Raw genomic sequence first — 22,327 nt, 5'->3', positions numbered from 1 at the left:
CAGCTCATACTGTCCGAAACCTGTACCTCGTAAAAACAGTCTCCGCCGCAGCTACCCGTTCGTATGAACGCCCGAATATTGCACTGGGCTTTTACAGAATGCCCATTGTCGTCGCGGACTACACGTAGCGCTCGCAAACGATACCAATACAGGTACACATGTATTTCCTCGCTGGGGTGGTTTAGCGTTGCCGGCGATCTGCACGAGCATGCCTTTGCACACCGTCAACTGCGTGTTGGTGAACTCCATCCGTCGTCCGCGGAGAGCCCACTCATGATTCACACCAAGCACTTTGCATGCACGTGCATCAGCAAAGTTGTTCATCAGACCGCTGGAAGCCTGCGAACGTGAACGGGATTCAAGGCACCAAGTTACAGTCGCAGTCTTGAGAACTTTTCCCCAAAGTGACTCGTCTTCGCAAATGAGACACATGGCAGGTCCAAGTGAATGTCTGCGCAGGCTGGACCGCTTGCACGTTGGTGGTAGCCTACCACTGGTAGGCAGCACTTGGTTCAAGTAGGATAGGTATCGAGAGAGAATTACAATCAAAATTGGCGTGGTGAGTGGATTAAAGGTTGGATATCTCACATCGAAACCAGCGGGATTTCGGATCCGCACTGGCAGCATGTATCGTTTTGCTGGGTAAAAGCACAAGCCCTTGCTATCGGGGCCAGTGAGGTTACTAGGTACGGTTGTCGGTCTACCACAGCAGCGAAACAAGGCTGCAGGACGAGCCGATATTCATGCTGGTGAGCGAGCCGCTGCTGGATGGCACGCTCATGTTGATATTACTCAGCGCCTCGATGAATTGTCGGTGCGTCGTCACGTACGGGTTGTCGCCCACGATGTAGAACTGCGTGCTGCCGGCCAAAGCAGATAGCACCATGCTGGTAATCGAGACGCTGCTCGCGTTCACAGTAAGGAGGTAAGACTGGTCGCTCACGCCACGAGGAATGCCGAGCTCGGGCTTCTGCGATAGCGCGTAGCCCATGTATTGCTGTCCATAGTAAAGACTCATGTTAAGAGCTCCGATACCGTCCAGCCCCATTCGCGCCGTGTTATCCAGAGTCACGTTGATGTTGATCAGGTACTCCGACGAGGTGCAAGTAGTGAGCTCAATCCCCTCGATCACGGGCTCTGGGTCACTGAACCCGGTAAAACCCTCAAGCGGAAGTTCTCGTTCGAAGCTGAGGTCACTGAAGGACATACCTAATGCATGGGCATTGAGCAAAGCGGTGGCCGTCAACGTGATCTCGGCTTCGTTCATGAGAGCGTCCGACATGGCGTTGAAGACGCTCTGGTCCGTGATAGGCATGTCAGCATCGATGGTGATGTTGTAGTCCTGTGATCCGGTCTTGATGTCAAGTCCAGGGAAGGGTAGCGTGGCGAATACGGCGCCAGCGAAGAGAAGCGAGACCGTTGTGTTATCCGTTGTTGCAGCGATGCCCACGTCGTGCTGGATGTTCAGGCTGAGATCCATCGTGAGTGTCGAGTTGTCTGGGATGTTCACGATGTCCATGTAGTTGAGGGTCATCTGCACGCTGCTGGCGTAGTGACGGATGATGGCGGGGATAATGACGAACCACCCGATGAGGAGCAGCATGACCAGCAGCAGCAGCAGCACGAGCCCCACGATCACGAGTATGCGCTGCTTCTTGGTCATGTACCAGCAGAAGCACTTCTTCAGCGGCTTGTCGTCCGGGCCGAGCAGGACGTCGGGACTCTCGCTCTCCTTCTGCTCCTTCAGGCTTGCGCCGTCGACATTAAGTCGTACGGAGGCCGGTTCTTGGTACGCCACCTGCGAGCTGGGCTATGTCGCCCCTGCGATCTCGTGTTCATTAGGCATGTCCTCGTGCTCGTATGGAATTGACGCCTGTCTCGATCGATCTTTGGTGGTCGCGGAAAGTGTCGAAATGGAGGAGAGTGCCGCTACATACACTTGGCCGCTTCAGAATTGACGCTCGGACTTGTCTGCCCACTTTTAGTGCGTTCGCTCGAGGCTGAAACGAAATGTCTTCAGCAGCGCTGGCTTCTCCGTGTGTGCTCGAACATCGGTGGGAATGAGCTCGAGCCCAACGACATTCGAGCTCTATCGCGGTTGTTACCTTACGCTTTAGCTGTTGACGACACCCTGATGCTGCCTACACGTCGATAGGCGAATTGAGGTTGCTGCTCAGAACACCCTTCGCGCAGGCGATAGAGCGCTGAATCGTGCTGGCAACAAGAGAGTGAATGAATTGAACCCCATTGATATTAAACTCTTACCGATCCACGTACACATTTAGTAGCCCAGCACTGTTAGGAAGCTGGATACGCACGACGTGTTGAAGGAGACGTCATTGAGACCGTCGTCGTACTCCACGGTCATGTTGACCTTGCTGATAGCCTCCTTGAATTGGGTGTACTCCGTCGAGTACGGGTTGTCGCCTCGGACGTTCACTTCGACACCACCACTGAAGAATCCTGTTATGACGCCCTCGAGCGCCGACGAGTCCTCCGACATGACCACGCGGAAAGTCTGGTTGCTCTGGCCTCGCGGCATACCCAGCTCCGGCTTCTCCGAGTACGCATATCCCAGGTAGCTGTTGTTGTAGTACACGCTCATGTTCAGCGCGCCGATGCCTTGCAGCCCCATGGCTGACGGGTTGTTGATCGACGCGTTGACGTCCATTTCGTACATGCCATCGCTGCATCCCCACAAGTCGATGTGCTGCACCTCTGGGTCCAAGTTCTGGAACTTGTTGAAACCCACGAGAGACAACGTGCGCTCGAAGTTCAGGTTGTTGAACGACAAACCCATTGCGTGGGCGTCGACCTCTGCCTTGGCAGTGATCGGAACCGTCTCGTCCTCCATCATGGCCTCCGCCATCGCGTTGAATCCGTCCATATCTGATATCACCATTGTCGTGTCCATGGTCAAGTTGTAGTCCTGCTTGCCCGACTTGATGTCAAGCGCCTCGATCCCCACCGTACCGAACGTCACGCCGCCGTAAATTAGTGAGGCGTTCATCGCTTTCGTGGTAGCCGAGACTGGTACATCGTGCTGCAAGTTGACGCTGAAGGTCACCTCGATCTCCGAGTCGTTCGGGATGTCGGTGACATCCATGTAGTTGATGCTGAGTACCACCTCGTTCATGTAGTGCTGGATGATTGCGGGGATTATGACCAAGAAGATAAGCAACAGTGCGATGAGGAGGAACAGCAAGATCAGCCCGACAATGATGCACAGACGCCTCCTGCGGCTCATGAGCCACCGAAAAAACTTGACCATCGGGCGTCCGTTCTTGTCCAACGGGACGTCTTCGTCGTCCTTCTTGCTGTCGGCACCTGGGGTTGTGACTTCGAGGTGGAGCGCTATATCGTCGTGGTAGTGCGCGTCTTGCACCGCGGGGGTGCTTACGGGCGTGCGCACCTCCTTGTCTCCCCCGTATTGGTTCGGAGTCATGTTGACACCTGTGGCTATGCTATCACCTACTCTCGACGCCGCAAAACTCGAAGTGAGAGCCGATCCTGTATCGGATAGCCGTCAGCCTGCGTGAGCAGAGAGCGACTGGCAGGGCAGCCTGCCTCAGCGACAGAGATGCCCCTTGTATCCCATGGCTCCGCTATGTCAAGCCTGTCACAGTGCAGTGCTGTCGAGGATTCACTCGAGGCTCCTGGCAAACTAGATCCCGCCCGATGCGGTACATCCCGCTGCATCCTGTATTGCAGGAGATGCAAAAGGCGAGGCTGCTCAAGCAACGGCTGCGTGCAGAGGTGGCAAAGCCCTTTAGTTCATATCGAGTGTGCACGTCCTGCGGATGAACGCGCGACTGCCAACTCGTTGCACACCGAGTTCGTCTACTGTTCAACGAAGATCATAAACCCTTGGTTTAACGACACGACGTGAGGATACCGACCGCGTTGCGTAACGAATCCCTACCGTCTCATTAAAATATGTGACGTTATAGACAGGTGTGTATGGATGAAGAATTCACTAAAATAAGGGTAAAATGGTGCCAAGACGATGACGCTCGTCCGACGGAGTTCCGTCCAGGTTGCATAAGCCAAGATGGTTCGTACCGCTACCGGTAGTCGACGAGATTGTAACACAGCAGACGCCAGCAAGTTGTTGCGCGCAAGCGAAACACACTAGCGAAAAACAAGGTGCTGCAGCCTCACACGAGTGGCATCAGGCGACGGATATCAAAACATGAATCGGCGTGGCTGTATATTCACTCAAAGCGAAGTGGATCTGCTCTCAAGTTAAGGCGACTGCCATTGCCAACGCGCGCCAGTATCGATGGGGTGCCACTAGGCTCCTGGTCTCGATCGACGTCCGCGGCAGAGTGAATACATGAGTTGGGCTACCTTTGCGTCCGCGACTGCTTCGGTTCGTGCAGCTGACAGATACTGCAGGATACTACCCACCAGTTTCCAAGAACTGGAATCACAACAACCTTCCGGCGGAATGCTGTTGTGTTGGCTACGCCATGTTGTCCCCCAGTCCATATTGTTGTAGCTTACTACAGTACTGCTGACGATCTTATCCACTTGCTGGCAGCAGGACGAGGCCGTTCACAGTGTTCGAATAGTTCTGTCTGAAGTCTAGCAGCGACATAACCGCAAAAGAAGAACAAAGCATGCACGAAAGTGTACCGGTAGATTCTTAGTTACCCGGAGCACAGCTCCGAAGTACGGTACACCAGCACTACAAGTGTTCATCGAGGCCTTCAATTCCTAGTTTACCGCACCTGGGGCTGGTAGTCGTCAAGCTTGTCCAGCAGAGTTTTCGAGTAGTGCGGCGAATAGTACTCGACAATCTCCGGCGGGTAGCAATTGTTGATTTCGAGAATGTACTCAGTGAGCTTGCCTCCAGCGACCTCACTGAGTTGCTGCAGCAATTCCAAGCCTCCATTTTGCACGAAGGACCGTCGGGCTTCCAGGTCATGCGGTAGCATCTGAGCGAACTGCTTCAGGATATACTTCTGCACCTTCACGGGTGCGTCACGCAGCAGCGGTTGCAGTGCTTGCAGGTGCGTACACTTGGCCAGAACACTTTTCAGCGCGCGTTTAGATTTGATCTTGAGGTCGTCGGAGCTGTTTGGGTGAATCATGCAAGCTAGCAGGTGGCGAAGCACGTCGGCCTCGGCCACTGCGCGCGAGTGATCAGGTGTGTGGCGTCCAATTTGACCCAATGTCCAAGCACTAGCCGCTTTGATGTGATCTTCAGGTTCCGAAATGAGCGCACTTTTAACTGGAGTGATGCCCTTCGACGTTATCACAGCGAGCGCCAGCGTTTCCGAGAAGGCCGAGATGTAGCCGATCGCCATGATTCCAGGGAGCTTGTTGTTGCCAGTTGCTTCCGCGACGTAGTCAACAAGAGCTGACGCGCCGCCCGCATTCACGATCAACTTCGACAGCTCTGGGGTGTGCTTGGCGATCTCACGAATGCAGGTGGCAGCGTTCTTGCGGACAGTGTGATCGATATCTTTGAGGTTGTAGAGGATGTTTGGGAAGATTTCGGCTTCGACCACGATCTCAGCCAGGTCAACCGAGTGCTTGGAGATCTGCGCTAAGCAGCTGCATACCTGTCTTTTCAACTTGGCGTCCGGGTGTTGGATCAACGGGGCCAAGTAGGCCACGGTGCCCGGGTCGACGACCGCCTGGGCTAACTCGGGAGAATGTTTGGCGATGTCACTGAGAGCCGAAGCCGCTACGCGCTTGAGCGCCACTTCCGGCTCCTGGATGCAAAGCACGAGCAATGGAACTGCGCCCGCGTCCACAACATGCTGTGCGAGCTCGCCTGTGTGCTGCGCAATGTATCCTATCGCCCATGCGGCCGCTTCTTTCACTGTGGGGTCGAACTCTTCCAAGCATGGCACCAGCGATTCAAGTGCCCCCGAGTCTACGACGGCTTGCGCTAGCTCCGGGGAGTGCTTGGCCACTGCGCGCAAGACGAAAGCTGCTGCTTTCTTATAGAAACGGTTCTGCTCCGAGAGCGAGTAGACGAGCTGCGGTAGGATTTCGTTGCCGACGACAGCCTCGGCGAGGTCGTCACTGTAGTTGGCGAGACGACCGAGCGCCAGAGCTGCTGACTGCTGGATGCTGGGCACGTTGTCGAGCAGCAGCGGACGTAGCAGCTGCATCACACCGGCGTTCTGCATGACCTCGATGTTCTGCGGCCGTGTAGCAGCCTCCGCCACGGCCTGCACGAACGTGACGCGGGCCTTCTGATACACCTCGAAGTGCTGGAGCACGGATGTCGACGCCATGGCTTGTCCTTCCCTTCCGCGCTTGCCTGTTCACGATTACCGCTTCTTACTTCTCCGCCTGTGTCGGTAAATGAGCAGTAAGAAGTCGCAGGAAGCCACAACATTCACCAAGCCACGAATAGCTCTGCAACGACTCAAGCAGAACGCGTGAGATTGTACGCGGAGCATGGGAGACACTTCCCACGCTCCCGGGCTGCTATAAATGCCCCCACCCAGCCAACACAGTGCAATGTACTGAGCTCTTCGCTGGGGCAACAGTTGCAATGGTATGCGCGCCCAAGCGACGATTCGTGGCCTCGAAATGTGCTGAGAAGGGCAGAGAATCAAATTACATTACACTTTACTGAGAAGGGTAGAATAGGCAACGTATGCAACACCGGCACAACCTACCACGGCCAAGGTCTTATCTGCGGCGCACGGCGACAAGGCATGGATGCCTAGCGGCTTCCGCGTCGAACTCATTCACTTCAATGTAGCCACTTTTCGACTAGCGAGATGTTCCGCTTCAGTGACCATGTCACCCTCGGACTCGCTTTACTGACGCCAACATCTTTGCCGTTGTCATTGCACAGGTAGATAATTGCAATCCATGCTGCATACAGTCCATGCATGATCGCGTGCCCGAGCGCGCCGCACTTGGGGGCCAGTTTGTACATGTATCCGAGGCGTCAGGTCTCTTCGCCATACGCCACCGCCAAAACCGCGGCGCGGCTATGCCAATCGATCCTAAAGGGGCAACCCGCTTCAGCAGTCCGCAAGTTGCAGTGCAGAGGCGGTTGCCGGCATCGCCAACGGTAGCCTGCAGAACGTCTGCTGTACTGTGTACGGCTGCAGAAGACAGCTAACAACAGCACTGCAGCAAGATTGCCGCTGTTGCAGGCCGCGCCGCGACCAGCGGTCACTAAAACGTGGCTCACTTCATGTGTACACGCGTTACCGCTGGCAGCGATGTCGCAATTGTGCACCCGCCCGCCGCATCTTCGTCAGGCAAGCTGCAAGCCGGAGCAGACCACTTGCGCCCAGTATGGCGGCCGCCACCCGTTGCTGCCGCCAGAGGCATCGTTATCGCCGTTGCTCGCTGGACAAGTTGGCGTCGCTCATTGGCAGCACAGATAGGTCCCTTAAATGGACATGGTTACACTTAATTGGATACGGTTACACCAAAAAAGGAATATTACCGGTACAACCCGACATCTTATCACTATTTACCGGTACTACAGTTCCAAATACCGTCAAATCGGGAGTAGTTACGCAAGATTTGGGTCCGGGTACGCGCGCCGTCTATGCTGACCTACGGCCCTTCGCGCCAGCCATTGGCCAATTACAGCCACCAATCACAGCGCGCAGCAAGGCAACGCAGCGCCGGCAAAAGTCTAAGCGCTACCGAGCATCGCCACGGTCATCGCTGGCGACGGCAGGGCCTCGCTCCGCTCCGTCCCACCCGCCCGCACAAGCGGAATCTCGGCGCCAGGCTACAGTCGAGTGCACGGCGTACACAGCAGCACAGCCCAGCGCAGACCAGGACGCCAAGCATGGTGTGCAGCATCGAGGACTCGCAGCGCGTGCATTACGCCGAGGTGGCGCTGGACGACGCCACCACCGCGCCGTCGCTGCAGGAGCCCAAGCGCCTGCCGCCGCCCGGACCGACCGTGACCGTCGTGGACATGCGCAGCAGCGGCCTGGCCGACGTGCACGGGCACCCGTCGCAGCCGCCGGCCAAGCAGAAGAGCAGCATCTGGCTGCTGGCCTACTGCTGCGTCGGCATCATGGTGTCCTTCACGCTCAACGGCGTGGTGCTCGAGAAGATCACGACCCACCGCGTGCTGGGCGAGCTGTCCATGACCTTCGTGTTCTGCGTGTTCAACTCGGCGGTGGCCGTCGGGCTCAGCCGCGCGCGCCGCGAGCAGCCGTCCACCATGCCGCAGAGCTTCCTGGTCATCGTGGGTGCGCTGGCCTTCGGCTCCACCATCGCGTCCATGGTGGCGCTGCGCTACGTGTCGTACATCACGCGCATCCTGGGCAAGTCCTGCAAGTCCATCCCCGTCATGATCATGGGCGTGCTGCTCGGCAAGAAGTACGCCTTCAAGAAGTACGTGTCCGTGCTCGTGCTCTCCGCCGGCGTGGCCGTCTTCCTGCTGGGCACGGCCCACGAGAAGCACCACCGCGCCGCGCAGCACAACGAGAGCCACGACAGCCTGCCCGAGCAGGAGCGCACCCCCAACATGGTGCTGGGCTTCTCGCTGCTCGTGCTGTCGCTCATCTTCGACGGCGCCACCGGCGCGCTCGAGGACAAGTTCATGGAGTCGTACCACGTCGGCGCCTTCGACCTCATGTACTACGTCAACATCTACAAGGCGCTGTTCGCGGCCGCCGGCATGGTCGTTAACGGCGAGGTGCCCGTGTTCCTGCAGTACGTGGTGCCGTCGCTGCCCAACCTCATGATGCTCAGCTTGACGGGCGCCTTCGGCCAAGCCTTCATCTTCTTCACCATCAGCAAGTTCGGCGCGCTGACCACGGCCATCATCGGCACGTGCCGCAAGGTGCTGAGCATCGTGCTGTCGGTGTTCCTCTTCGGCCACGTGCTCTCGATGGAGCAGACCGTGGGTCTCGGGCTGTCATTCGTCGGTATCGGACTCAACTGGGTGAACATGAAGAACTGCTTCGCCAAGTCATCGCCGGCCCCGACCGCCGCGGCCGAGCCCGTGGAATTGGACGACCTGTCCAAGGAGAGCCTGCTGGAGAGCAGCAGCGACGACACCGCCGACTCGGACTCAGACGAGCAGGAGGTGATGATCTCGACCCACGACACCGCCGAAGACGAGGCAATGGCGGCCGAGACCGCGCGCAAGCTGGAACTCGTCAACGCCTGGCACCGCCAGACGGCTCGTGAAGCTGAGGCCTCGTCGAGCGATGAAGACACTCCTGCTGCGGATGATGTAGCCGCCCAAGCTGTGTAGATCGGAGCTAGCTAGCTGGCCTACCTTCGTGAAAATAATATACCCCACCTATTTACAAGTACTTCAAGAAGTAATAGCCCAGTCTCTCGTGGTAGCTTTAGTGCAGTGTTGCAGTAGTCATAACTCTGGAGACAAGATGAAGTACTGGTTTCGGCCGATGGTAGTACATGTGAGCTTACAACCAAGTCGCATCAGTTGCCAACAAGTTGGCAAGGAATACATACATCACGAGCATCGATCAACAGAGCAATTCCCGTCCTGCGCCAGGACTCCAGTCAGCTGCACCAACGAAGCTTTCACGGAACCGAAGAGGTTGTACTTGGGCCATGGCTATCCGTCTGACTGGACTAAGCCAACTCAGTCACCGTTCGCATGAAAACGGATGAGGTGGTTGATCGATTTCACGCCAGCTGTGTTGACGCTCGGCTACACTGATGCTGTGATACAACCAGGCATCGCTTTATTTCACTTTACGGCAACAACCCACCTTGTTGCCTTACGACGTCTGAGTATCGATTCCTTTCGTTACATGTATCGGATCGAACGTGCTAGAAACGTCGTCATCGATCGATGCAATCTTGATTTGGACTTCAGACTGCTCTCCATCGAGCGGCAGTCTGCTACGTTACAAACCTTCAGTAGGAGCAACAACTTTGGTTTATGCCATGCTGGAGGTACATGCATGTAAGGCCGTCATCAAAGGAAATCGCCCGAAGAATTGCCCCAAGTAATTGTTAACGCATTCTCAGTTTATATTACGGACACCCCGTAAGAAGAACATTCGCATTTTGTATCACATACAATAGTTTTTGACAGAATTCTCAGATTTCTTAAATCCAGGGAATTTGTTTGATCACCAAGAGAAACAAGTTCTGCGTTTTGATGAGCGAAGCCTCAAGCTCACAGCAGTCACACATTTTAACGCAGTTTCTGGAGCCTGAGAGAGTCTAACAATATAAGGTCGCTCAAGCCGCAGGATGGAGATCGTTGGATAATGCTCGGCACCCCTGTGACAGTTGACGCCAAGGATACAATGCACCTGTGTTGTCCCCTGATGGTTTGGATAGCTGCCATTTTGTTTTTTGCGGCGGCAGGTGAACATTGTCGAAAGAGGTCGAGCAGCAAAATACCATGACTCCGAATCAGTACGAGGACAAGGAGGTGCACACACCCGCTGGTACGCCCGCAGTGCAGGGCGCACACTACCATGACGAGACGGCACTGCGTCTTGACGTCACGACCCCAGAGGCTGAGAACAAGAAGGACGACGAAGACATCCCGCTGGACAAGAACGGCCGCCCGATGGTCAAGCTTTTCCGATGGCGCATGAGCCGCAGGAAGCGGTGGTGCATTATCATCGGGTTGGTTTTGTTATTCCTCGTCGTGGCGTTGCTCATCGTGTACCTGGTCGTCATTCCTGCTATCATCCGGCACTACATGGATAAGGTGGTGCTCAAGATCAACTACATGGACGTCACTAGCATCCCAAGTGATACGGAGATCGACGTGATCTTCAGCGTGAACCTGCAGCACGACGTGCCAGTTTCCGCCACTACCGACCCGGTGACGGCATCGCTGATCTACGACGGTGTGATGTTTGGAACCGCTGGAGTGGTGGGTCAACACATCAAGTCCGGCAAGCAAAACTATAACTTGACTATGAACACTACTATGGTCATATCGGACGTTGACACTTTCAACGCGATGTCCGAGGCCATGATGCAAGAAGCAACGGTGCCAATCACCATGTCAGCAAAAATCGATGCTCATGCTTGGGGCCTGCCGTTTAACAACATCAAGTTCGAACGCACATTGTCTCTCGTGGGCTTTGACAACTTCGTCGAACTAGACCCAGATGTTCAGCACATCGACTTGTGGGGATGCAGCGATGGCGTGTACGAAATGGACGTCAACGCGTCGATCAACAACCCGTCAGCCATGGGGTTGCAAGGCATCGGCGCGCTGAACATGAGTGTCTACTACAACAACAGCTACCTGGGATATGCGTACTCGGAGAAACCGGAGCTGGGCATGCCGCGAGGGTTGAGCAATCAGAGTTTCCGTGTGGTCATGTTTGAAGACTCGCCGGCGCTCGAAGGTGTCATTACAGGGTTCTTAGGCGCTGGTGGCGTCACGGTAAACGTCCGTGGCGACAACCCGTACTCGACGGAGTACACTCAGTTCAAGGAAGCCATGAGCAAGGTCAACATGTCTGTGGAGTACAATGACGGACTCGACAAGGTCTCCTTCAACACGTCGTGCGTATCCAGCTTCCTGGCGGTGCTGGGCTACTAACCGAGTACAAAAGAATGTAAGATCTACAAATTGGAGTTTGCAGTAGCAACCCAAATGTCCGTGGTTGCTCCAGTTTCCCTCTCCGTACTTGACTTACCCCAACGTTCCTTCGTACCTCTCTTTATCTTTGGGCACCGCAAGACCAATACTGTGAGGCGCGTGGCACAGTCCAATACGATGGCCCGGGAAAGCTCAGCGGCGTCCATCGATTGAGGACGAAGATTCGTCGATCGAAAGCACTTGAATCTCGTGACTTGACTCAAGGGAAGCCATCTGCTGGTCATGGGCAAATCCGGCGGTGCGATCCTCTTCACGATGCACTTTCAAAAATGGGCGTTGCAGACGAACGCCAACAGCTCCTTCCTGTCGTCTGCGAGGGCCTCGCAAGCAATGCTACGTGTTACGACTCTGTGTGGAAACCGGCCCCTGTAGCGTCGCCAAGAAACTCTGCTAATCAACTTGAAAGTGGTGCACTACGCGTTGGTACACCACCGCGATTGCTATCGAGAGACGTATTGGGACTGCTGGCACAGTACGCCGGTATCGGCTTCGTCAGTGGCGTACTGCCCGCGTTGATCTACCCGTTGCTGCAAGGCTATCTCAACGCTGAAGGAACTACCGTGATATCCGCCAATGTTCTCGTTCATCTGCCGTGGTCGTACAAGGTCTTCTTTGGCATTTTAAGTGACTGCTTCCCAGTCGCAGGCTATCGACGCCGGTCGTACATGGTGCTTGGGTGGGCTCTCTGCTGCTGCATGTTATTCAGGATAGCAAGTTTCCCCAATACCGCGCCGTATTATGGAGATCCAACCATGCACACCATCAACCCAGATCAATGGACCGAGGCTCAACGAGAAAGTATCAACCACAACGCACCGGATGCAGCGGGCGAGTACGTTATTCCAATGACGTTGGCAGCATTCGGGTATTTGCTAGCCGAGGTACCGGCGGATGCTATTGTCGTTGAATACGCGCAACGAGAGCCGGCCACTACGCGCGGACGTCTACAAAGTTGCATTCACGGCGTCCGGATGAGCTTCCACGCGCTTGGCGCCTTCGTGGTCGCAATTGCTTTCAACGGAGTCGAGTACGGTGGTTCCTTTGATTTCTCGCTGTCATTCCCGCAGATGATGTTCATCCTGGGCTGCTTGAGTATACCTCTTGCTCCTGCTGCGTGGTGCCTTGTTCGCGAGGAAGAGGTTCAGCCGCCCAAGTTCAGCGTCTACATCTCCCGATTTTGGCAAATTCTTCAGCAACGAGCTGTCTGCCAGCTTGTAGCGTACGATTTCCTTTCTGGAGTCTTCAACAACTTCAACCCGGTGGCGTGTAGCAACATCAAGCTGTACTGGGTGCACGCCACGCCATTCAACGCGAGCATCATGGCCATCGTCGGAACTTTCGTGTACACTGGAACACTTGGAGTGATGGCACAGCGCGGTCTCAGCTGGAATTGGAGGACAGTGATCGCCGTGACGGTCTTGTTCGGCATTTTCGCCGACTCGATCATGACGATGCTGGTCACCTGGGACATCGTGCGCAACCAGTGGCTGTGGCTCGGCGTCCCGATTATCGTGTACATCCCTCACGCGGTACAGTTCATCGTCGACAACTACGTGATCGTCGAGCTCGTCGAGTTAGGCTCCGAAGGCGCGCTGTTCGGTCTCCTGTCAACCACGACACACGTGGCCACCCCATTCGGCCGCACTGCAGCAAAGCTCATCAACGCTCACTTCCACGTCTGGAAAGACGACATCCTGGCGGACACGTACACCACTCGGCGCGATGTGACTGTCACCATCTTGATCTGCTACGGCATGAAGTTGGTCGCGCTGGTCTTCTTACCGCTACTGCCGACTCAAAAGGCTGCAACGCAAGAGCTGCGTCGATACGGGGGAGTGAATAGACGAATGGGGCTTTGCATGGTGGGCGTTCTGCTGCTGGCGCTGGCCTGGTCCACCACCGTGAACTTGCTGAGCATGAACCCGCACACCAAGTGCTGGGCCATTGCGGGAGGATGCGCCCCCAAACACGGACTATAATACTTTAGGTCAAGTAACTTAAGACTATTGAGATGTTGTCTACACTTTATAGTTGATGCAACGTTTACTTTTGTTCACCCGTTGCAGGTGTCGGTCTCGGGTTGCCTTGTTGATTTTCAGCGAGCAGCTCCGCAAAGTTTCCGGGTACTGAAATTCCGCGCTTCTGCATCTCTTGACACTTCGCGCGCAGCTTGCGCCGCTCCGCATCGATCTCCGTGTCAGTCTCACGGATCTCCATCAGCAGCGACAGGTTGGCCTCCATGAGCTGCGCGTTGCCGCTGCGCACCTTCCGCGTCGCCTCCGCCTCCGCCATAGTTTTCCTGCCCACCCAGAATTTTTCACAGTAAAACCCTTAAATCTGATTCCGCTATTCAATGTAGCGCACACCAAAACAAATTTCATCAGCCTCGTGATTGGTCGAAATCCGCTCCGTGTTTTTTGTGGCCCCTGATTGCCATAACCTCAGGGAGCTCTCCAAGATGCTGGCGCGCTCGACGACGAAGCTGGTGTCGGTGCTGCAGCGGCCGCAGGCCGCCAGGCCGCTGCTGGCGCGCTCCTTCGCGTACGTGCTCTCTCTTCTCTGCTGGATCCGCTCGAAACCCGCAGTAGGATCCGCTTCAAACCGCCGGAGAAACTAACGAACCTGTGGCTGGCAGACACCGCGTCAACATGGTGCTCCGGGAGGACGTGCCCAAGCTGGGCTTCCGCGGCGACGAGGTGTCCGTGAAGGCCGGATACGCGCGTAACTTCCTGTACCCGGAGAAGCTGGCGGTGTACGCCACGGACGCCAACCGCGAGAAGTACAAGGTGGACAAGGAGTCGGTGGACGAGACGCTGCTGGAGAAGGAGTACGAGCTGGAGGCCATCATCCACCGCCTGAGCCACGTGGAGGTGCTGTTCAAGCGCCACACGGCCAGCAAGGCCGACGTCAAGCTGCACAGCGAGGTGAACGCGCAGAACATCTCGGACATGCTGGAGAAGCAGCACGGCCTGATCGTGGGCGTGGCCCGCATCGACCTGCCCACGCCCATCAAGACGCTGGGCGAGCACACGGTCAAGGTGCGCGTGGACGATGCCATCGAGGAGGAGTACGCCGCGGGCGCCGTGGTGTCGGCCGCGGACGGTGAGGAGGCCGACGCCGACGCCGAGGCGGGCGAGGACAAGAAGCAGAAGAAGGGCCCGTCTAAGAAGAAGTGGGTCAGTCTCGCCATCGAGGTCGAGAGACGGTAGATTGATTTAGGCTCTCGAGTCCAACAGAGGCAGGTGGACGAGGGGCAGGAAGGTGGCTGGCTGGCTGGAGGGAGCTAACTGTAGGGCGCCGCGGGGTTATAGAGACTTCCTGCTTCTGGGAGCACCGGACTTGGTAATCGAAAGGGACTGTCAGGTTGGGTTCCGCTTTGCGTTGAGCTTCGTTGCTGACAATGCTTGCTTACCTGTGCTGCGATGCACATTGACCGCTTTCGCGCCACGATATGTGCGACTTTCGCCACTTGGCGCCAACTTGAACGTGGATGCCCACATGGGACTGAGCTCACAATCGAATTCGCCGAGATGACGTTTCGCAGCAGCAAGTCTAAGAAGGCTTCGGCCAAGACGACGCAGAAGCGGAAGCCTGGCATCACGACCAAGAGCAAGCCCAAGCCCACGCAGCACATCCTCTGGCGCGGCAAGCAGATCACCGAGTTTGGTGAGAGGGCGCGCAACTTGTTCATCTTTGAATCGTCTCGAGTGTGCACCTGACTTGCGCCTTGTGTGGATACTGCGAGGTAGAATCGCGGGTTTACGAGCTCATTTCGACGGTGCGGTCATTCCTATTCTGTGATGGCGCTGAGCTTCGAGCAGCAGTCTAACAGTACTTTACGCAGATTCCGGCGGGCAAGGTGAGCACCTACGGTGGTGTGGCGGAGGCGCTTCACTCTGGTCCTCGATGTGTTGGCCAGGCCCTTCGCGTGAGTTGCATTTTGTGGCAGAACGGAGAACATGCTAGCCGTTCACAAGGATCGCTAACTGTTAGTCGACGCAGAAAAACCCGTTTGCACCTGAAGTGCCATGCCACCGCGTTGTTGCGGCTTCGCTGGACATCGGCGGATTTCAAGGTGTGTTCGTTGAAAAGGAAAATGGAGGAAGCGTGAGAGTTTCCTAGTGGCTAAGCATGTGCATGTGTGGCTCTAGGCAGCACTGGCGAAGACTCGCCATGCGTCCAGAAGAAGCGCACGCTACTGGCGAAAGAGGGTGTTCGCTTCACAAAGGAGCACAAGGTACGCTACTCTGGTTTGAATCACTGGTCATACAGAATTCGCCGCTCTAACGCTACAGTGTCGTGGCTGGTATTGCAAAGATCGATGCTTCCTGTGTGCATGAGTTCTAGTAAGCTCCTCGGATGCCTCCCAACTTCTAGGACCGAGCCGTAGTCATTTATTTCCAACTACCACACAAACCCATTCAACAAACGTTCGTCGTCGTTCTAAAGTTTATCATTCGGCTGCAAGTATCTCCACTGTCCAACAGGCAGCGAGCCCAACTTAACCCCTCCAATCCGTACTCGCTTGAGGGCCATCACCTGCAGCCCGACGTGTTCACACATGCGACGAATGTGTCGATTCTTGCCTTCCGTGAGAATAACCCGCAGCTGGTTCGCGTTCAGCACCTCCACCGACTTGGCACGATACGTAACTCCCTCATCCGAAGTCACGCCGGCACGAAGCACCTCAATCCTCTTGCGAATATCATCCGTCATCGGGTCCAGATTGAGGTCCACGCGGACAAGGTACTCCTTCTCGATGCCGCTCTTGGGGTCCAGCAGCTTCTTGGCGACCTTCCCGTCCTGCGTGAACAGCAGCAGACCCGTCGAGTTGACGTCCAGCCGGCCGCACACCGCCATCTTCCACAGACTCACAGGCTCCACGTTCTGTCGTGGCTTGACACGGCTGAGCTCCCGGCACTCGTTCTCGAAGGTGAGCAGGCGCACGGCCGGCGTCTTGTTGGGCTCCGGCTGGGAGGACACATAGCCCAAGGGTTTGTTCAGCACTAGCGTGACCTTCTTGCTCTGGTGTCTCTTGGCTCGAAAGTCCAGGCGGACGTCGCTGTCCGCAGGCACCTTGAGCCAGTCGGCCTGCACCCGTTCGTCGTTGACCAGGACATCTCCCGCCTGGATGTAGGCTTCGGCTTCACGGCGAGAGCAGAGCCCCCTCTGCGCCATCAGCTTCGCCAGTCGAACCAGACCTCCGTCATTGTCTTGAGAGGAGCTGGGCTTGTTGTCATGGAGATTGGATGCCTGCAGCAGCGACGCCGAGCCGTGCAAGCGGCGCGTCAATGCAGGGCGAAGTGTCGCGATGGCTCGCAGCATGGCCACACGAACAATATTGGCGGCTGATTGGGTAGACCAAACAGGTGTTGATATTTTTCGAGGTACCGAAACATTAGAATGTCGTTTGAATGGAGTTGAATGCAGCTATAGTTGAAGTGGCCCATCGATGGGGTTGGGCTCGCAGCCTCCTGTGATGGCCCAGCACTCGGTCGCCGGGTTCATGCTCAACACGTTCACGACAGTGAACCAGACTAGCGCAGCCATGATAATCACCACCATCCACATGCCCTTGCGCTTGCTCACGCCTCCCTGCCGTCGGAGAGCTTGCGTGGTGTCCCTCTGGTTCGGCAGCAGCGGCAGGAAGATGAGCGACACCAGCTTCATGCCGTAACAAAGCCAGATCGTATACGTCACGTCGCGGCGCGTCTCGTACGTGTCGGCCAGGATGTCGTCCTGCCAGACGTGGAAGCGCGCGTTGATGATCTTGGCAGTTGTGCGACCGAACGGGGCGGCCACGTGGTTCGTGGTCGTCAACAACCCGTACAGCGCGCCTTCAGTGCCCTGCTCGATGAGCTCCACGACGATGTAGTTGCTAACGATAAAACGGACAGCGTGCGGCACCTCTCCGATCACCGGGACGCCAAGCCAGAACCATTGGCTGCGGATGATGTCCCATGTGACGAGCATCGTCATCATGCAGTCGGTGATAACTCCGAAAATGACGGTAGCGGCAATGGCGACGTGCCAGTTCCAGTGCAGTCCGCGCTGGGCCATAATAGCCAGCGTACCGGCATACGTGAAGGTTCCTACGATCGCCATGATGCTCGAGTTGAAAGGCGTCGCGTGGACCCAGTACAGCTTGATGTTGCTGGACGACACGATATTGAAGTTGTTGAAGACGCCCGAGAAGAACTTGTACGCCGCCACTTGGTACACAGCTCGCTTCTGAAGGACCTTCCAGAATTGAGACATATACGAGCTGAACTGGGGCGGCTCGACCTGGTTCTCGTGCACAAGGAACCAAGCAGCAGGTCCGAGTGGCAAACACAAACAGCCCATGACAAACATCAGCTGCGGAAATGATAGCGAAAAGTCGAAGGAGCCACCGTACTCGACACCGTTGAACGCGACTGCCACCACTAGAGCGCCCAAAGCGCTGAAACCCATACGGAGACTGTGAATCCACGACTGCAGGTGACCGCGAGTATTGGTCGGCTCGCGCTGCGAGTACTCGATTGTGACGGCGTCAGCAGGAACTTCTACTAGGAGATAGCCGAAGGCCGCCATCATCATGGGGATCACATATCTCCCTGCTGCGTCAGGCGCGTCGGGGTTGATAGTCGCGCGCTGGGCTTCCGTCCACTCGTCGGGACTTGTCAAGTGCATACTCGGATCACCGTAATAAGGAGCGGCCTCTGGGAACACCGCCATCAGGAACAGCATGCAGCAGCACAGCAGCCATCCTATCAACATGTACGGACGACGGCGGAAACCTCCGATAGGGAAGCAGTCGCTCAGAATTCCTAGGAACACCTTGTATGACCACGGAAGCTGGACTAGCAGCGTTGCTGACACGACGATGGTTCCTTCAGCGTTCAAGTATCCTTGCAGCACGGGGTAGATGACGGCGGGGAGCACTCCATTGACGAAACCGATACCAGCGTATTGCATGAGCAGCGCTAACACCTCGGGGGACAGCAGTTCAGGAGGCGGTCCATCTCTCAGCGCTCCGTCTTCGACGTTGGCCGTACAAGACTTTGGAGTTGTGGGCGAAGTGGACACGGAGCCATATTCCACCGCGACGATCCCCGCGTCCTCTTGGCTGGACAATAGAGCGTTGCGCTCCTCCCTCACGCCCATTGTGGCGAAGGTGGACTCTTGAGAAATGAACCTCCGCCGACGGATGTGCTTGTCGTGTGTACGTATAACGCGCAGCAAGAGGCACCGAGGAGTTGAGCTACAGTACCGGTATCGGCATGGCACAATTGGTGGTCGCTTCTGCGTCTGTATGAGTCTCAGCGCCGACCCAGCCACCGAGTCGCGCAAAGCGGGAGCGAAGTGTCGCCAATCGGTCCCACCAGCCGCTCTCAAGCAATTCGGACACAGAAGCGTGCTAGACAACCCGAGCACGTGCTGTCCATTGGATCCACAGCCAGCTCGTCGCGTTGCGGTGCAACGTGAGCATTGTCTGCGAGGCTCGCAGCCGCCAACAACCGCCCAAACTCGACTAAGATAATGGACACGATGGGGTGTTCGCTTCAACGTGCGTGCGTCTCGCCAATCAAAACGGGTCGTTGTCATCCTTTGTAACTTTTCGCGTCCCTTCATTACCCCTTTATAGAAGTTCCTTAATTTTAACGTACCTTCTTAAAGTGAATATGTATCTTACTTGTTTGTTAGTACTGAAATACTTTTCGGTAAATTGTTGTGTATATTATCTGATAACCTTTGTAATATAGTTTTCTAAGTAAATAAGTTAATAAATAATATAGAGACTCTCAGTCATGGGCTCACTTGTGCAGGACGTTGATTCAGGAATCCTAGGCTTTGTTATCTGTAACAGAGACCGGGGAAAGTGGCAACGAATGGATCCCCAGCCGGCGTCCGATCGGCGGGAACCGATCTTGCTGCGGTTGAAGCCGGTGCAATTGAACGTCCAGATCATTCAGTACGAATGTTGTGAAGCTGAATTGCACTCTGGTCCCTTCCAGAGTCTGGAAGGGGAACCGGGCGCGTAAGTATTTCATGTGACGCGGGCAGCAAGCAGAACGCAGGGATGCAGGCAGCACGGTTCCCGCTCGTTGACCTGGCTACGAAGCGCGAGTTTCCTGTTGAGCTGCTCCGCGCAATCTCTGGATACCCTTTCACCTGAATTGATGTTGCCCCACCCCGATAGAGAGACCGCCGTCGGAGCTGCGTGCAGGCCACCTAGCCAGTCGCGCGTGGCTTCACCACCGGACCTGGCCACCCAGCCACTTGGCAGACTTATTATTGAATTTTCCTGCTCCGAACCACCGCTTGCCCCGCCTCAGTGCGCGCTCGGAAAAACAGGATGGCGGAAGTGAACAAGCACTCCATAAGTATGGACCGCCTCAGTGCGATGTCCAGCATTCACCGCAACCCGGATGACTCGACCTACGCCAACCACAACACACCTGCGAAGCCGTTCAAGCCCGACATGGAGAACGGCGCGTTGCGCGAGGGCAAACCACTGAGACTACTCTCTGTGGAGTGTATCGGCCTTCTGGCTCAGTACGGCGGCGTTGGTTTCCTGGCGGGTATCATTCCCGGTGTTATTTACCCCGTGCTGCAGGGATATCTGAACGCCGAAGGAACGACTGTCGTGTCGGCAACAGTGCTGGTTCAGATCCCGTGGTGCTACAAGATGTTTTTCGGTGTGATCAGCGACTGTTTCCCGATCATGGGCTACCGTCGTCGTCCGTACATGGTGCTTGGTTGGTTGTTCTGCATCACGATTTTATTCATTATGGCGGCGATGTCGATTCCTGCCCCGTACTACGGCGACGCTGCGATGCACTACATCGATGAAGAAGACTGGACCGAAGATCAGATCGACAGTATCAACGCTGATGCCCCGAACTCCGCTGGAAAATACGTCGTCCCCATGATGCTCGCTTCCTTTGGTTACCTGATGTGCGAGGTGGCTGCCGATGCTATGGTTGTCGAGTACGCACAACGCGAACCCATCGAGCAGCGTGGACGCGTGCAAACTGCGGTATACGCCGTCAAGACCTCATTCACTGCTGTGGGTGCTGCAGTTATTGCATTCTTGATGAATGGAGAGGAATACGCGGGGTCGTTCAGCTTCTCGCTGTCTTTCCAGGAGCTGATGCTGATCACGGGCGTTATCTGCACGCCACTGGTTTTTGTGTCCTGGTTCTTGCTGAGCGAGGATCTCGTCAAGGAAAAACCTTCGTTTGGCGAGTATATGTCATCGTTCTGGACGCTGCTCCAGAAGCGTGCGATATACCAGATCGTGGCGTACAAGTTTTTTTCTGGTGTCTTCAACAGCTTCAACATCGTGTCGTCAAGCAACATTAAGCTCTACTGGGTCCATGCCACGCCATTCAACAACAGCTTCATGACGATTGTCGGTACGATCTTCTACGCGATCACCTTGGCCCTCACGGGCAAGTACGGTCTTGATTGGAACTGGCGTACAATTATCATTGTCACAATGTGCGGAGCCCTGTCGATTGACTCATTCATGACGATGTTCACCGTCTGGGATGTAGTGCGTAACCAGTGGTTCTGGCTGGGTGTGCCTATGATTGAGTACCTACCCGACGGTGTCCGCTTCATGATTGCCACGTATGTGGTGGTGGAGCTGGCTGAACCCGGTCACGAAGGTGCCTTGTACGGCTTGTTGACCGCCACGACGAATCTGACGACACCCTTCGGCCGTTCGATGGCAAAACTTGTGAACGCCCAATTCCACGTCTGGCTGAAGGATATTCAGGCTGACACCAACTTGGTCCGCCGGGATGTAACTATCACGATCTGGATCTGCTACTGCATGAAATTGCTATCATTAGCCTTCTTACCACTGCTGCCTCGTCAGAAGGCCGAGACACAAGAGTTGAAGCGTACGGGTGGGTCAAGCCGCACCATGGGCATCATCACGGTGGGGTATCTTGCATTCGCCATTGTGTGGGCGACACTGGTGAATTTGTTGTCCATGTACACAACCACAATGTGCTGGAAGATTACCGGTGGATGTGCGCCGAAGTCATAAGCTAGGATTCAAAACTTGTTAGCAATATTCACTCAAATGACCCATTGCGGTAGCGATTGGGATGTAAGCAATCGCGTTCAATGTTTCTTCGAGTATTTACTACGTGAGTATCCTGCATGCCGCTAAGCAGTGTGGTGAGGCTTCGGTGCACAGCCTCCAGTGATCGCCCAGCACTTTGTCGCCGGGTTCATGCTCAGCACGTTCACCATCGTCAACCAGACAAGGGCGAACATCAAGGTTCCCACCATCCACATGCCCATGCGCTTGCTCACGCCTCCCTGGCGACGCAGTGCTTGGGTGGCAGCTCGTTGATTCGGCAGCAGCGGCAGCAACATCAGCGACACCATCTTCATGCCGTAGCAGATCCAGATCGTGATGGTAACATCTCGGCGCGTCTCGTACGTGTCCGCCAGGACGTCGTCCTTCCAGACGTGGAAGCGCGCGTTGATGAATTTGGCAATGGTGCGGCCGAACGGGGACGATACGTGGTTGGCAGTCGTGAGTAGTCCGAACAACGCGCCTTCCGAACCCTTCTCGATGAGCTCCACCACGACGTAGTTGTTCACATCCTCCCGACGAAACAAGGCTGTACATCCCCTTACTTCCGCATGGACAGGGCTAAAAAATTGCTGAAGTGAAGTGGCGATGATATCAACCTCGACATGACTGTGCAAAGGAGAGTGGAGGGTGCATATCGCCCCCGGGCAGCCTCAAGAGCG

At 55.8% G+C, this 22,327-nt stretch overlaps 13 protein-coding genes across 13 annotated transcripts; 6 read left to right on the top strand and 7 right to left on the bottom strand.

Annotated features, from left to right (window-relative positions):
• Positions 1 to 700: 700 nt before the first annotated feature.
• On the bottom strand, positions 701 to 1,747 carry IUM83_13925 (E3 ubiquitin-protein ligase; the record flags this gene model as incomplete). The annotated part of the gene is made up of 1 exon (XM_067938628.1): positions 701 to 1,747. The coding sequence occupies one exon, from the start codon at positions 1,745 to 1,747 to the stop codon at positions 701 to 703; it is 1,047 nt and encodes a 348-aa protein (XP_067785665.1).
• A 534-nt stretch (positions 1,748 to 2,281) lies between these two features.
• On the bottom strand, positions 2,282 to 3,445 carry IUM83_13924 (Pepsin A; the record flags this gene model as incomplete). Its single annotated transcript, XM_067938627.1, has 1 exon — positions 2,282 to 3,445. One exon carries the CDS (start codon positions 3,443 to 3,445, stop codon positions 2,282 to 2,284), a length of 1,164 nt encoding a protein of 387 aa, XP_067785696.1.
• Positions 3,446 to 4,724: 1,279 nt separating this feature from the next.
• IUM83_13923 (Sperm-associated antigen 6) lies at positions 4,725 to 6,254 on the bottom strand (the record flags this gene model as incomplete). The annotated part of the gene is made up of 1 exon (XM_067938626.1): positions 4,725 to 6,254. One exon carries the CDS (start codon positions 6,252 to 6,254, stop codon positions 4,725 to 4,727), a length of 1,530 nt encoding a protein of 509 aa, XP_067785646.1.
• Positions 6,255 to 7,786: 1,532 nt separating this feature from the next.
• Positions 7,787 to 9,211, top strand: IUM83_13922 (Drug/Metabolite transporter (DMT) Superfamily; the record flags this gene model as incomplete). The annotated part of the gene is made up of 1 exon (XM_067938625.1): positions 7,787 to 9,211. The coding sequence occupies one exon, from the start codon at positions 7,787 to 7,789 to the stop codon at positions 9,209 to 9,211; it is 1,425 nt and encodes a 474-aa protein (XP_067785570.1).
• A 1,131-nt stretch (positions 9,212 to 10,342) lies between these two features.
• Positions 10,343 to 11,506, top strand: IUM83_13921 (Pepsin A; the record flags this gene model as incomplete). The annotated part of the gene is made up of 1 exon (XM_067938624.1): positions 10,343 to 11,506. The coding sequence occupies one exon, from the start codon at positions 10,343 to 10,345 to the stop codon at positions 11,504 to 11,506; it is 1,164 nt and encodes a 387-aa protein (XP_067785668.1).
• A 1,511-nt stretch (positions 11,507 to 13,017) lies between these two features.
• On the top strand, positions 13,018 to 13,545 carry IUM83_13920 (putative transmembrane protein; the record flags this gene model as incomplete). The annotated part of the gene is made up of 1 exon (XM_067938623.1): positions 13,018 to 13,545. One exon carries the CDS (start codon positions 13,018 to 13,020, stop codon positions 13,543 to 13,545), a length of 528 nt encoding a protein of 175 aa, XP_067785669.1.
• A 64-nt stretch (positions 13,546 to 13,609) lies between these two features.
• Positions 13,610 to 13,858, bottom strand: IUM83_13919 (uncharacterized protein; the record flags this gene model as incomplete). Its single annotated transcript, XM_067938622.1, has 1 exon — positions 13,610 to 13,858. The coding sequence occupies one exon, from the start codon at positions 13,856 to 13,858 to the stop codon at positions 13,610 to 13,612; it is 249 nt and encodes an 82-aa protein (XP_067785693.1).
• Positions 13,859 to 14,024: 166 nt separating this feature from the next.
• IUM83_13918 (ribosomal protein L9) lies at positions 14,025 to 14,775 on the top strand (the record flags this gene model as incomplete). The annotated part of the gene is made up of 2 exons (XM_067938621.1): positions 14,025 to 14,107; positions 14,202 to 14,775. The coding sequence occupies 2 exons, from the start codon at positions 14,025 to 14,027 to the stop codon at positions 14,773 to 14,775; spliced, it is 657 nt and encodes a 218-aa protein (XP_067785561.1).
• A 321-nt stretch (positions 14,776 to 15,096) lies between these two features.
• Positions 15,097 to 15,913, top strand: IUM83_13917 (ribosomal protein l9; the record flags this gene model as incomplete). Its single annotated transcript, XM_067938620.1, has 6 exons — positions 15,097 to 15,232; positions 15,316 to 15,344; positions 15,411 to 15,494; positions 15,569 to 15,641; positions 15,718 to 15,803; positions 15,884 to 15,913. 6 exons carry the CDS (start codon positions 15,097 to 15,099, stop codon positions 15,911 to 15,913), a joined length of 438 nt encoding a protein of 145 aa, XP_067785545.1.
• A 96-nt stretch (positions 15,914 to 16,009) lies between these two features.
• Positions 16,010 to 16,891, bottom strand: IUM83_13916 (Ribosomal large subunit pseudouridine synthase F; the record flags this gene model as incomplete). The annotated part of the gene is made up of 1 exon (XM_067938619.1): positions 16,010 to 16,891. The coding sequence occupies one exon, from the start codon at positions 16,889 to 16,891 to the stop codon at positions 16,010 to 16,012; it is 882 nt and encodes a 293-aa protein (XP_067785560.1).
• A 105-nt stretch (positions 16,892 to 16,996) lies between these two features.
• IUM83_13915 (Transmembrane protein) lies at positions 16,997 to 18,712 on the bottom strand (the record flags this gene model as incomplete). Its single annotated transcript, XM_067938618.1, has 1 exon — positions 16,997 to 18,712. The coding sequence occupies one exon, from the start codon at positions 18,710 to 18,712 to the stop codon at positions 16,997 to 16,999; it is 1,716 nt and encodes a 571-aa protein (XP_067785692.1).
• Positions 18,713 to 19,904: 1,192 nt separating this feature from the next.
• On the top strand, positions 19,905 to 21,608 carry IUM83_13914 (Folate-Biopterin transporter (FBT) Family; the record flags this gene model as incomplete). Its single annotated transcript, XM_067938617.1, has 1 exon — positions 19,905 to 21,608. The coding sequence occupies one exon, from the start codon at positions 19,905 to 19,907 to the stop codon at positions 21,606 to 21,608; it is 1,704 nt and encodes a 567-aa protein (XP_067785691.1).
• A 122-nt stretch (positions 21,609 to 21,730) lies between these two features.
• On the bottom strand, positions 21,731 to 22,192 carry IUM83_13913 (putative transmembrane protein; the record flags this gene model as incomplete). Its single annotated transcript, XM_067938616.1, has 1 exon — positions 21,731 to 22,192. One exon carries the CDS (start codon positions 22,190 to 22,192, stop codon positions 21,731 to 21,733), a length of 462 nt encoding a protein of 153 aa, XP_067785559.1.
• Between the last annotated feature and the right edge of the window lie 135 nt (positions 22,193 to 22,327).

Source organism: Phytophthora cinnamomi, assembly GCF_018691715.1.
Source record: "Phytophthora cinnamomi strain GKB4 chromosome Unknown Contig77, whole genome shotgun sequence".
In the NCBI taxonomy this organism is placed as follows: Eukaryota; Oomycota; class Peronosporomycetes; order Peronosporales; family Peronosporaceae; genus Phytophthora; species Phytophthora cinnamomi.
Note: the sequence above shows the minus strand (reverse complement) of the source record. Positions and strands in the feature narration are given on the sequence as shown.